Below are 14,753 nucleotides of genomic sequence, written 5' to 3' on the forward strand. Positions count from 1 at the left end.
CGAAATCTCTGAATCAGACGAGGACACGGACGTTTGTGTTGAGAACTATCCTAGTTTCGCACCGCATATGTTCTGACTGAACATCCAGGCAGGGGCGTAGCACCAAATTTTGGGCCCTGGGTACAAACCATCTTGCTGGGCCCCCGTACCAAATACCATAGTGATACCAATGGGTGGGGTATTGCATTTTTAATCATAAAAACACTTAAAATGTAAACAAAATAAGCCACACTCTGATTAATATATTTTTGTTTTATTGTCAAAAGTATAAGTTAATTGATGATTATTTGTCTGTTTAAAATAAATGCAGACTATAGAATCACAGGGTACACTAACCGCCAAACTAGACATTCAGTCTTTGAATTACGTTTTTTAAAATTAGTAATTTTCAATCATTAAGATGTGCATTAAACTGAGAACAATTCTGTACTTAATGTAAGAGCGTGCGCGAGCTAATTTGCAAAGCAATGCGGTAAAATAGGCGCTAATGATCTGTGTTTTTGCGGTGTTAGATTTTGACAATGGAGGGAAATATACAGTGTTTTCATGTAAACATCTGATTTCTGCAGAGTAAGATTACGGTTAACACCTTTAAATATTACATAAATGTATTATTTTGTATTTTTATTAAACTTATTGAGTGTAGGCCTATAAATCAGCAGCAAAAAGTAATTCTTGAAAAAATCTGCACAGTAATTTTATCAAATCTACACGTTAATAAAAACAAATTGCTATTAGTACTCTTATAAAATTCAATTAGGCAATCATACATTTCTCAATTTTATATTTATATATTAATGTCAAGAATTTAGAAGTGTATTTATATAGCCTACGCTACACTACACAGAAATAATACACAATTAAATTATGCTTATTTGAAATGCATTGAGCAGGCTAGGTATGAAACGCTTCAAAACAGAGCGCACAAAGCGCGTATGCGCATCGCAGGTGCAGAATGATGTGCTCAAAGCGACATGGAGTCACAGCAAGTGTGCATTTAAAAGTTCACGGCACAAAGCGAAGACATGTCGAGCGCACACATTCTAGTGTTTATCTGTCCAACAGTTTATTGATCATTTGTTTCTTCAGTTTTAAATTCCAGTTATTGTGCGTCTGATGCCGATTCATAGTCCTTGTGATCTGACAGGCACACGGTAGCGAGTCGTTTAAAAACAGCAACAAACTCCAACAAAATAAAGTCATTTTATGTAAATCCACAGCCTTTTCTCTACAGATCAAGCATTATAATGTTAATATATCATATTGGAGAGAGTTTTACCGTGCATCCTGCTGTAACCGGCAGAGGCGCGCGCGCTGTTTGAATAACGTTAGTTAAGTTAGCTGTTACTGAATGGAGATTGACAGCCGCAGAGGAGCGAAAACGAGTTTCCGTAAACTTTAATGATGTAATACGACATCTGTCCCTCACATTAAGCTATGGAATGGCCTCAGATGACTTTGTCACCCAAACTGACGTGAAAAAAGCGCGAGGCGCCGAAAAGCGCGCTGTTTGCATCCCTGTATGTATGGTGTGATACTATAAAGTATTGGTATATTATTCAAACAGAGTACGAACATAAATGTATGCTATTCTACCTGGAGTAGATATTTATGTTAAAACAATGTCAATGCTCGATGATGCAATAATTCACCTTTTCGAAAGAAATACAAACGAGGAGTAATGCACTATATGAGTTCGCCAACTAACTAGACATTTTGTGTGAATGTGAAATGAATTTCAAGCTCTGGTAGTAGCTAGCCTTGTAGACGGAAGAGTGATTTCTCTTATAGGCAGATATGCGCTTTCTGGATTAGTGGGAGTGGCTTGCGGAGCTGTGCAATGTGGTGCATTGTGGGAGTTGTTGTCTTTCATACAAATGCGTTCTGAAGTTATTTTTTGTCTTTTCTCGTTCACGAAGGCACCAAATTCAAAAATTATTTTACATTTCGACTACATATATGACCCACTTTAAATAAAAAACAATGTTCAAATGGGTGAAATGACCCTTTAATGTCTGTATTAGTTAGCTAATGTTTTAGCATAGCATGCAGATACCCGATTAGCCTAATATCTTAGTTTATACACACATTTGCACTTACCCTACATGTATTCACAATCATCTTTAATGTAATTAAATGTTAATTTAAGTGTTAAATGTCCAAATATTTCAGTTATAAAAAGAATGTAATGTTCAATTATTCACTAAAAAGGCTATTATTAAGTAATAATAACTTTATCAAAGTGAGAAAATTTTGTTCAATTTGTTTTATGCACAATATAGTACATATTTTAAATTAATATAATTTGTTTCTACTTAATATAATTATATATATGATCATATGTGTTTGCAACTGATAAAAAGTATGTTCTATATAGTATGTATGTCAGTAGTATGAATCATGAATCTGGATGTAATACATTTGTCATGTGACCATTTTTAAGTAGTACTGTAGTCCGTTACTGATTGTAAATTACATGATGATAAATGTAGTCAGTAATGTAATCTATTAGATTACACATTTTAGGAAATATAATCGGACTACTATTTGATTACTTTTTACCCAACACATTTATCATATTGATTTGAATAGGATAATCTTGTACCATATTGATATAAAAAACAAAGAGAGAGAAAATATATTCCATTCTTTTTGAAGGGCCTTAAAACATCTTTGCCTTTACTGCCAAGTCAACTCCTCTCCCGTGGCCTCGTGGGATAGTCTACTAGAAGCACACTTAAGAGTCTCATCAGAAGTAGTAGGTCATCCAGATACTTCACCTACTGTTTTACAAGTATTATGAATTAGGGATGTGTAATGTGTAGTTTACGATAATATGATTGTTTTAATGATGTGCAACGTTATGGAGTATGGCGCTTTCACTGCGTGTCATATGCAACTCCCCCAAAATCAAAAAGTTAGTGTGAAAATACTGGAGATACACAAGAAGCGAAAACTCATCTGAACAGTACAAACCTGAAGTAGTAGTTCTTATTAAAGATAGACTGGACACTACAACCCCTGCAATCATATGTTCAGGTGATCATGATAATTATCTTTCTACAATACCACTTAATCAGTGGGGTGTCATACCAGTCTGATCTAAAACGCTTTACCCACAGGCCTGCTGAATGGCTTCGTTTACCCCTTCAGGCACAACCTTAAATTATCTCCCTGCATGCAATCACTGCAATGTGATTAAAATGAATGCTTTGCCTACACATATGCTTCATTTCAACAGAATTAACAGCTCTGGGAGGAACAAGTGGTGATAATTGTGGTGTTTTGGGCCATCTTTTGTGGAGACAGAAGGATCTCATGCAAGCAGAGAGAAAACATCGCAGTTCGGAGGTTACGAGCTCATGGCTGCACGATGCACAATGCGATAAGTGCGTCACCATGACTACACAGGCACTGGGCCAAAAGGGTGGGAAGAAAGATCGCACATAGCTGAAGTTCATCTATTGAGCGTTTTAGCCATTTGAACCTGAAGAAAACTTTGCGCGTTGATAAATGCTCTGTGGCGGGAGCGAAGCGAAGTGGAAGTGAAAAGTGAAGTCAATAGGCTTTGCTGTATAGCAGTCGTGATGCACTCAGGCTCAAAGGAAAATTTCACTTCTACCTCAACAGTTTTTGATCTGATTTCTGTTCTGAAAGGCTGAAAGGAAAGGTCAGGTTAATATTCTCTTCCCAAGGCAGGAAATAACCAAAGTACATTAAGGTTTCAGACTTCGCTTTTTCAGACACCATACCGTTTATGAAACTCTCTTTAATTGGGTATGAGGGAAGAAAACAGACCACATACTCATTCCTTGGCAGCATTTCAGTTAAAGGTCTTCTTATTCAAAACAAAATCCATTAAAACGGACAGTATACATTTATAACACATACCACAAGGTTGAAGAAAACCTCACGGTAAAGCAATAAGGTTGACAAAAGTATTAAGAAAGCAAGATAAATACACAAAATCATTGTGTACATTTCTGAAGGATGATCTTTGAGTCCTCAAAAGCAGGCTGGGATTGGTTAAACTTCCGGTTTCGTGTCAAACTACTGACGGACCCCAGTCCTGAGCATACAGGTCCATGTCAATTCATAGCAATGAATCTCACTGGCCACTTTCGTCTTGTCCAATGATATTTTTTAACTTCTTAAATTTGTTTTTCCCCATTCTTTTCTTCAAGTTCTTCTTTTTCATTTTGTTTTTCTTCTCGAACTGGCTCCCCTTTTTCTTCTCCTTTACTACCTCTTTCGTTGAATCTCCGTTCAGTTCCTTTACCTTCTGCTTTTTGACAGGTTTCTCAACCTTTTTGGAAGTTTTACCATCCAACTTGGCAATTTTGGCTTTTTTGGGACCATCAGATTTCTTTTTCTCAGATTTCACTCCAGCTTTCTTTGTGATGATGGGCGTCTCAGATTTGTTCTGTTTTAATTTCTGCTTCTTGCCCATGATGCTTTTCCCTTTAGTTGAAGCGGGCTTCTGTTCCTTAGATTCTGGCTTTTGGATCTGCTCCGATGAGGCTGCAGTCTCCATTTTTGTAGATTCTTCTTCATTTTCTGAAAAATAAATTCAAAACATTAACATCAGATAGAAAAAAAACAAGTTGTGGAAACCATGGGAAATAACTACGCACCTGTTTCTTTTGCTGCAGTAGGGATTGTGTTAGACAGCTTCTTTAGCTTGGCCACAAAAAATCCATCCATGTTGTGGGAGTGAGGGTAGAATCGGCGAGACAGTTTGAGAGAGGGATGGAAACGTCTCTCTTTGAATCTGTGGAAAAGAGATGCGCATTATTTAATACGCTTTCCCTGGCAAACTCACTCGCGTAACTCAATTTCTGGGAGGACAGCCTTTATTATTGTATATGGATCTCAAATAAGGCCTCATTACCTGGTGAATCCCTCCTTGCCAAAGTCCAGTCCAGCAGGGACCAGCTTAACATTTCTCTTCTTCAGAGCATAGTCCACAACCCACTCATTCTCCTCCACCTATGGGGAAGACAAATCAAATCTTCATAGGAAATTCACTTAAAAAAATTTGAATATTTAGGAGGACATAAAATGCAATCATCCAGACATTTCAGTAGGTTTTCAGACAAGGATTTGTAAGGGTTAATGCCCGACGAGGTGTCCATTGTCAGGTATTAATGGACGACGGCGAGGCGTGAACTGTCTGACGCGCAGCGGAGCCGAAGTCCATTAATACCTGACAATGGACACCTCGAAGGGCATTAACCCGCTTATACCATGGTCACTTGCCAAATAACACATTTTTAAAACATTAGTTTATATTTTAATTAGTTTTACAATCGAAATCTAAAGTTTTTACAAACAATATCTTGGTTTCCCTGGTTACGCCTGACGGTTTATTTACTAGGTGTACTCTATCACTTTTTAATGGACACCTTGCAGCCAATCAGAATCGAGTATTCACCCAGACCAAGGTATAAATACAATTAATCTCCATCCATCCCTTCCACCTTTCCTTTAAATGTTGCACTATAGCGCTGGTTTAAAATGCAATATCTGAGTCAGTCCATGTCAAATAAGACAATTAAAAAAGGTTTTTGCAGCACCAACTCCAACATAGGTTGCTTATTTGTTGTTGGTGACCTAAAAGGTTAGTAAAATATTTATTGTAGATTCTAACACTTTCAGGCCCCTGAAGAATTCATTATTTCCAGGCCAAAAAAACTTCTCATGTGGAAAGCCATGTTCAGGGTATGATTTCTTAAGCATTATGATTGCCGGCAACTAAGGAATTGGTCATTTGTTCCCGTCAAACACAAATGCCTTGCAGTCTCCTCTGAGACACAAATATTTTCATAAAATATGTGAGATATTAAAGGGATACTCCACTTTTTTTGGAAATAGGCTAATTTTACAACTCCCCCAGAGTTAAACAGTTTAGTTTTACCATTTTTGAATCCATTCAGCCGATCTCCGGTTCTGGCGGTACCACTTTTAGCATAGCTTAGCATAGATCATTGAAGTGGACAAGATCGAAACTCTTTGGTCATTTTTTTTTTGAGAGAAATGCTAATCATTTCTCTCAAAAAAAAAATGACCAAAGAGTTTCGATATTTTTCTTATTTAAAACTTGACTTCTGTAGATACATCGTGCACTAAGACTGACGGAAAATGTAAAGTTGCGATTTTCTAGGCTGATATGGCTAGGAACTATATACTCTCATTCCTGCGTAATAATCAAGAAACTTTGCTGCCTTACCATGAGTGCAGCAGGCGTAATGATATGACGCAGCACCTGAAAATAGGCTACCTTCCGTCAACATAACCAACGTGACAACCTGCTTGCACAGGGAGCGTTGGAAGTTACCGAGCTGGGGACTATTTTCAGGCGCTGCGTCATATCATTACGCCTGCTGCACTCATGATACGGCAGCAAAGTTTCTTGATTATTACGCAGGAATGAGAGTATATAGTTCCTAACCATATCAGCCTAGAAAATCGCAACTTTATATTTTCCGTCGGTCTTAGTGCACGATGTAACTACAGAAGAGTCAAGTTTTAAATAGGAGAAATATCGAAACTCTTTGGTCATTTTTTTTGAGAAATGCTAATGGTCTTGTCCACTTCAATGATGTATGCTAAGCTATGCTAAAAGTGGTACCGCCAGAACCGGAGATCGGCTGAATGGATTCGAAAACGGTAAAACTCAACTGTTTAACTCTGGGGGAGTTGTAAATTGTTGTAAAAAAAAAAAAAAAATGTTTGGGGTCAATATAATGTTTTTTAAAGAAAAAACTTATTCTTATTCAGCAAGGATGCATTCAATTAATTAAGTGTGACAGTAAAGACATTTATAATGTTACAAAGGATTTTTAGTTCAAATAAATGCTGTTCTTTTGAACTTTCTACTCATCAAATCATCCTGTCTCATACTTTCCACAAAAATTATTAAACAGCACAACTGTTTTCAACATTTATAATTAGATGGATCATGTGACACTTAAGACTAGAGAAACAGCTGTTGGAAATTCATTTTAAAACAGAAAACAGTTATTTTAAATTGTGCTTTGATTAATTTACGCATGAAATAATTATACCAATCCCAGACTTTTGTAGTAAGGGTAGTGGATGACTTCAAACCTAATTTTTAATATATAAAACTAAAATTTAAAAGTACCCCTGTAGTTAATTTTATCCTTTAAAACTTATCTTTGATCACCAAAATTACATATTCAAAGGTTTTTTCCCCCTTTAATCTATAGACCTAAATTATTGTTTATTGCAATTTTATTGAAATTACTATTCAAGTGCAAAAAATAAGACTTAAAAAATAAAATATCAGATATGTTCTGCACACTGGATGTCAGAGACTAAAATAAATGAATCTGTATTGGTCACCATAACTCACCATAATAGAGCATGTGGAATAAACAAGGTATCCGCCAGTTGAAGAATCAGCATTGACAGAGTCGATAGCAGACAGGATGAGCTCCTTCTGCAGGTGAGCCGAGCGAAGGATATCAGCCTCATCCTGAGCAAGAGAGAAATACTTTAGAATTCTGAATGGAGGATGTGCAAAAACTAAACAAATCCTTCAGAATAAAGGCTGAAGGAAGTCTTTAAAAACTTTAACATCAAATGCCAAAAGAATGAAAACGGGTGACTTTCAGAACAGAATCACCTTGTTGGTTTTAACTGCTGGATCTTTGGAAATGACTCCTGTACCGGAGCAAGGAGCATCCAAAAGCACTCTGTCGAAACCTCCCATCACCTACAACACAAAATGAAACGCCTCAGATTAGACACTGCTTAGGGGAATGATGCCAAAAACAAAGCAGAAAAAAGCATTTTTTAATGACAACATGGTTAACTGAAAACAAAGAAAATTAAAAACGGACAATGCGGACCTTTGGGAATTGTCTGCCGTCATAGTTGCAGATGACCGCATTAGTGACACCGAGACGATGGATGTTTCCCACCACGCTCTTCAGTCTCTCTGCGTTTGCGTCATTAGCCACAATCATGCCCGTGTTCCTCATGAGCTGAGCTGCATCACACAAATGATACACATTTTGGCTTTAGACACTCCAGAATCATTTCCTGATGCTTGCTTTTTAACACAAAGGCAATCATGTGCATTATTTCTACATGACTTTTATTCTTTGGTGCCAACTGTGCCAAAAAAATAAAAAGACTCTGAGATTAGCCACTTCACAAAAACAGCAGTTGGTGTGACTGCCATGGAGAAGCATATGCTCACCCATATATGTGGTCTTGCCTCCTGGAGCGGCACTCATGTCTAACACTGACTCCCCCTCCTGGGGAGACAGCGCCATTACAGGAAGAAATGATGATGCCCCTTGCAGCATGTACTGGCCTGCCAAATATTCTGGAGTTGCTCCTGTATGAAAGAGAGAATTACAATTAACACTTACAATCACCAGTAAATCAGGAACGAAGAAAAACAATGTTATTTTGAAATGACACTGGAACTGACCAATGGGAACAGAAGAGTCATAGATAACCAGCCCCGTTTTGGACCATTTCCCCAATGGATCCAGGTTTACTCCTCTGTTAATCAAAGCCTGTGTTAAAAAAACAGAAGTCATAAGAACCAGGATCCATTTGTGAACCAGACTGACATGCTTCAATGGCATTTTGGGTTTGTTTACACCCGTTATTAACGTCCGTTTTGGTCAGGCATGATGCTTGGTAATCTCTTAAAAAAAGAAAGGATCCTAAAGGGGGTTTTCTCGGTGATGCTAAAGAAGAACCATTTTTGGTTCCCCAAAGCACCTTTCTGTGAACAAGTCTTAAAGAACCTCTTTTCTTAGTGTAAATAACACTAACACCTTTCTATGATAAAGAACATTTTATGGAAGAGAATGGTTATTTATAGAACTATAGATGCCAATAAAGAAGTATGTATTAAAATGAGTCTCAGATGCATCTCATGTGACCACTTGTCTCAGATTTTATGACTGTATACAGTACTCAAAACGAGTGTTAAAGTCGGCATGAAATGAAAGTGCACTATTTTTGTGAACGATTCATCAACTAGCATGTGAAAAACATTTTTGGGACCTTGTAATGTTAAATTAAAATGTCATAACTGGATTTTCCAGTGAAAAATAAACTCCTCTCTAGTGACATGTTGGACTTCACCAATCATTTAGTCCGCTTAAACCCAGTCCCCCCTCAATTGACTGCAAACGCATCTCAAAATCAAATCTACATCTGATGCATAGAACCAAGTCTACGTCATACATTTTTTGTTACTCAATAATCCATTACAATTGGACGTACATTAAAACATAGAAGAAAACAAAAACCTCTCGCTACTTCTGTTTCATCAAGAACTTAAGTTGCAGTTACATTTATCTTCGCACTGCAAAATCCAATCAATGGGAGTCAATGTAACCAGAAATTTCGTGAGGGCAAAATTTCCCCATGCAGATTTCTCACCTGGTTCAAGTTGACACAAATTCATAAGCTCTCCATAAAGTAACTTGCAGTCGCATAATATGACATTTACCAAGGCGGTAATAACATTAAGTGACATGGCATCTGACGCACAGACACGTCGCTAGGCTTAGTGACACATCCAGTCTTCATTGGCATGTGCTACTGACAATGTTGTGAAACACCGACGACATGTCGCGGAACATGTCGCCGTATGTTGTGACACCTCCAGTAGCGACTGACAGACGAGTTGAGAAGGTATACTGACATAACTGTGACACAAATTCCTAAATAAATAGGCTAATTTAATGATATTCTAAAATAAATGTCAATAAAAACATTGTCAGTTTGTGTCACGTCTGCCACTGAATGTTTTCTAATACCAGTGCTGTTGTTGTTTATCACACAATGTCGCAAACTGCTCATTCTAGGAAGGAAGTGAAATAAATCTATCATGGGTCACTACGAATAACGCATTAACAGTCGCATCCGTTACTGTAAACCTTTATTATTGCATGATGCTGCACGCACGCCAGTAGGTTAGTAAATATTCATCAAAATAAAATATTTTTCAACTAATAATCAAAGCAAAAAATATTTAGTTGCACAAAAGTTATCAGTAACTTCAAAACTAGGCTTAGTTGGCACACACGCACCTGGGCGTTTACCTTATGGGCATTAACTTTTCGATGGATCAGGATACATTAGCATTTAACAACTTCGATGTGATAATGTGTTTTCCACCAGCTCTTATGAGGTTTCAGTAATTGGATCATGTTTTGGAACCCAATATCATTTAGCACCATTCGATCACAAACCAGACATAAATGGAGCCTCTGATACAAAATATCACAACATTTTGGAAAAAGATTAAAAGAAGAAGACTTTCCAGACCTGAGCCAAGTCTCTCCTTCTGGTTTTCAGGGTGTTGGTTCTGATGGTGACTGGCCTGTGAATTTCATTGGCCTCAAGAAAATCAATCAACTGAAACAGAAAATTTGTATTCGTATATCAATATATACAATGTATATGGCACACAAAACCTTTCCAAAGAATTTGGTTCTGATATAGATGTACTGTCAATTCATATAGAGGTGGAGGGGGTGTGACCATCCACCCCTTCAGATCTTGACAGACATTTGCTTTATCCCGTTAGCATAGCCACACACCTTGTGAGGAAGCAGATGGGTGGTACTAAAAACAGGAAGCATCTATACTTCAGCAATAAAAGCTGTCATGCTAAGTTACTCATCATTACAGACTAAAAAGCAAGAGCACACACACACCTCAGAGAGAGAGAACAGGTCCATGAGTTTGCTGATGAGGAAAGGGTTGTAGCTGTAATAGGTGCAGAGGTCAGAGCGCAGCAGCGAGAGATACTCCGATCTTTCCTTGCCTTCCTCTCTCTTCTCACTGAAGTGAGACAGCACATCCACATTATCTTTGATCCTCTGATGGATGGTCTGCAAGTCCATCAGTAAAAGACCTAGATACACGCGACACGGAGGGCGGCGACTTAGAATACACCTCTAGATCAAACTAAATCTGTGTGGCTGTGAAAATCTGTAGTTTGATGACAAAAAAAAGCTGGACTTGCTTACCTTCCTTGGCTCTATCCGCCGCAGCGGGGAGTTTGAATTGTTCCGTCTCGTCAATATTTGCCTGCACAGTATCCTCTTCCTCCTCATCTTCCTTTAAATCTTTCTTTCCCTCTTCTTCGTCGTCATCATCATCATCATCACTACTCTCTGGTTTCATGCTTGTTTGTTTTTTCTGTTTTCTTGCAGCTCTCTCTATTGGCAGAAGCTGACACGGCAAAGGATGATGGGACACAATTAGGAATTGGCTATGCTTGGAATACAATGCAGACTCTTTTTTTTATTATTATTAAAATATATATTGTATAGTACTGTAACGATGTACATTTTTAAAATTGCTGTTGACATCACTTCCAGTTATCTTTCATAGAAATGGAAAGTCAAGCACACTCCATTGTGGGATACAGTGTTTTGTGCTCCCAAACTTCACATTTATCAAAAGTAGTAGGACATCCGGATGTTTAATGGAGAAATTTGACATGCTACACAAAAGGTCAAGATTTTCTCTATACAAATGTTGGTTTCATACCTCTTCTCCATCACTGTCTTGTTCATCCCCTTCATCAGCACCATAGTCATCCACCATTTCTTCATCGTCATCATCATCATCATCATCTTTCGCCATTCCCTTGAGATCTAAGTCCTTTACAACATCATCATCATCATCTTCTTCTTCCCATTGGCTGTCGCTGTCCTCATCTTCCTCGCATTGTTCAATCTTTCGTTTCCTCTGTGCTGGTTTGAGCCATTCACTATTCTCATCTGAGAATCCTGCAATAAATATGAATTGATTTGCAAATTCAACGGTGTATAAACATAGATATTCCATTTTTGTTTCATTTTTAAACCTTTACATACCTTTTTTGGGCTTTTCCTCTTGTTTGGGTTTTTTGGTCACTTGAGTTCTCTTTACAGCTCTGTTGAAATTAATAATAATAATAATAAATGACAAGTTATCAGAAAGCGAAGGAAAAAAATCTCCTAATCAAAAGAATTTTACCGTTTTCTTCCTCTGCTTGAAAGTTTTTTAGGCCCCTCATCTGTGAACAGAAGATAACCATTGTTATAACTGTTTGAATTTATGCATATAGTCATTATATATCTCAATCATGAATGAATGAATGGAATAATCACTCAAAGTATATGTGATTTACCATCAACCAAAAACTTGGACAGCTCAGTTTCGGCTCCCTTCTGTTTCCTAGCCTTACGTCCAGGTCCTCTTTTCACCCTAATGGAGGGATCCAACTTTCTGCCCATGATTGACACCTACAAAGTTGTTCTGGGGTAACAAAACAAGTAATCAATAAAACAGATTTGACCAGAAGTAAAAACATGATTATTGTAAGGTTAGAAACACAAAAACCAGTACAGCGTGTGGGTTGCCATGTCCCATGTGGCTTTCATACTGTATAATATCACTCTCATATAAACATAATCATCTACATAATTCAAAGCTTCCATTGTATTAAAATAGATGTATGGCTTGTAATAGTGACAAATACAACTTTTACTTGCATAACTGGCTGCTTGATTGACAGATCGGAGCGTGATGCTGCTTCCACAATGTAACACTGGTAAGTTAATGCTACTATATTCATTAGGTCAATAAAATGCAGGCCCATTATGATTATATTATTGTAGTAAATTCAATATCATGTTTAGATAGAACACATTAGGTTGTATTTTACGCACAATTTACTAGCACGCTGCAAACTACGAGACTAGCTTACTGTGTGAACCGATTAAGACACAAAAGTAGTAACTGTAAACCCAACAGATACTTACTGTTTAACAAAAACAAGTCCTTGCGATTATCCCAATCTTCTCTAGAACACTCCGAGAAATTGTAGCTTTAATTGACTAAAGTTGCCATGTGCCTCTCATGCTGCCGTGAACTAGCGCACATGTGACTACAGCAGCACACGTTGGACTCCCGGAAGTTGTTAGCGATGCCCGATTCGTGAACGATTCATTCTTTGGAGTCGGATCTTTTCTAAATCGGTGATTTTTTTCCCCTCCTCGTTTTTTCCGGTTTAAATGAATTTACTTCAGTAGCCGAATATCACAAACACTTTTTAAAATTGTGTTTAAATATACAAGAACGTTTCTTGACAAAATAATTTAAGTAGCCTACTTACTGACGTAAATTTAAAATTATATTTAGGCTCCAAGTGTTCAAGCTGAATTATGGTTGCAACAAAATGAACTGGGACACATGAAACTGCAATAAAGACCTTTATTTAAAAACTTTAAAACCAGCAATCAGCAGCGAGTGAACGTTACGTAAAACTTTTCGTCTTTGAGCCGGTTCTTAAAACCGAACAGTTCGAAAGAACCGATTCGCGCAAATGAATCGCACACATTTCTACTTCCGTCGCGCACATTCTGCGAAGGAAATTCGACTTGAAGTTGTCGGAGAGAGCTTCAACTCAAGGGTTGAGTGAACACAACTGGCATGGAGGACGAATGGGAGGAGGAGGAGCAGCTGGTTGTGGCGGAACTGTCTGGAATGATCGGCTCTGATTTACTGTCCAGTCGGCAGAGCACCTGTAAGATAGTGGACATCGACAGCGAGCAGCCCATGATGCAGGTGGGCCGGTATCTGTTCGCTGGAGAATACGAGGACGCCATCGGAACATGTGTGTTTTTTGAAGAGGATGGTGCTGACTCTAAACCAGCCCTTAAATACAAATGTCTCACAGTAAAGAAGCTGATGCTGCAGCGGACGTTTCTCTCCGAGAGGAAGGAGGACGAGCCCGTCTCGAACCGCATAGAGGTGCTGGCTCTCCACGATGAGGAGTCGGTCGGACGCAAGAGCGCGGTTTGTCACTACCTGGATCCGATAGACACAGAGAAATCGGCGCTAGACGAATCTAAAGATGGCCATGGTCCAGAGATGAGCGAGGAATCAGCGGCTGAACTGGAGGAGACTCTTCTGGAGAACTCCACTGAGGAGCCGATGAACGCCAGCAGCTCTTCTGCACTGGCGGCTGTAGAAGAAAAGGACGATGGCTCTTGAAAGACTGCTTGACTTCTGACAATGTACATTCTGCGTCATGTACATATGCTTTCTGGTTAATAAAAGTTTTGTATTTTGTAGTCCGGTATGGATGTCTGTCCTATGGCGTCCTAAATAAGTTGCATAAATAATTCTATCTATCGCTCTATCTACCGATCATCTCTTTCTATCGATTGTTCTATCTTAATCTTTCTATCAATCGATAGTTCTCTATTGTTCCATCTATCATTTGTTCTATCGTTCTTTTTAATCAACCATTCTATCGATTGTTTTATTTTTCAATCTATCAGTCATTTTATCGATCAATCTTTATCTGTCTATCGATCTTTCTATCTATCGATCGTTCTATCTTTCAACTTTTCTATCAATTGTTCTATATTTCCATCTATCGATCATTCAATTAATCTTTCTATATATCATCAATTGTTCTATCTTTCCATCTATCGTTATATCTATTGATCATTTAATCTTTCTATTGATCGTTTAATCTGTTGATCGATCATACTATCTATCGTTCAAACCTTATATCTATCTTTGTCTATCGATATTTCAATCTATCGATCTTTCAATCTATCGATCATTCTATCTATTGTTCAATCTTTCTATCTATCAATTGTTCTAACTTTCTATCTATCGATCGTTCTATTGTTCCATCTATCGATCGTTCTATCTGAATTCAATTAATTTGAATTATTCAGGTT

General features: G+C 37.8%; 2 protein-coding genes across 2 annotated transcripts; one reads left to right on the plus strand and one right to left on the minus strand.

Moving 5' to 3' along the window:
* Positions 1-3,749: 3,749 nt before the first annotated feature.
* nop2 (NOP2 nucleolar protein homolog (yeast)) lies at positions 3,750-13,288 on the minus strand. The gene is made up of 16 exons (XM_081388352.1): positions 12,819-13,288; positions 12,185-12,312; positions 12,031-12,070; positions 11,889-11,947; positions 11,560-11,801; positions 11,034-11,238; positions 10,719-10,918; positions 10,327-10,416; positions 8,468-8,555; positions 8,231-8,371; positions 7,878-8,017; positions 7,652-7,741; positions 7,379-7,501; positions 4,892-4,989; positions 4,635-4,771; positions 3,750-4,557 (listed from the first exon to the last, which is right to left on the minus strand). The coding sequence occupies exons 2-16, from the start codon at positions 12,288-12,290 to the stop codon at positions 4,109-4,111; spliced, it is 2,208 nt and encodes a 735-aa protein (XP_081244478.1). The 5' UTR covers positions 12,291-12,312; positions 12,819-13,288; the 3' UTR covers positions 3,750-4,108.
* On the plus strand, positions 12,929-14,132 carry gtf3c6 (general transcription factor IIIC, polypeptide 6, alpha). The gene has a single exon (XM_081388356.1). It carries the CDS (start codon positions 13,489-13,491, stop codon positions 14,050-14,052), a length of 564 nt encoding a protein of 187 aa, XP_081244482.1. The 5' UTR covers positions 12,929-13,488; the 3' UTR covers positions 14,053-14,132.
* The last annotated feature ends 621 nt before the right edge of the window (positions 14,133-14,753 follow it).

This window comes from Scardinius erythrophthalmus, assembly GCF_964197995.2.
Source record: "Scardinius erythrophthalmus genome assembly, chromosome: 16".
In the NCBI taxonomy this organism is placed as follows: domain Eukaryota; kingdom Metazoa; phylum Chordata; class Actinopteri; order Cypriniformes; family Leuciscidae; genus Scardinius; species Scardinius erythrophthalmus.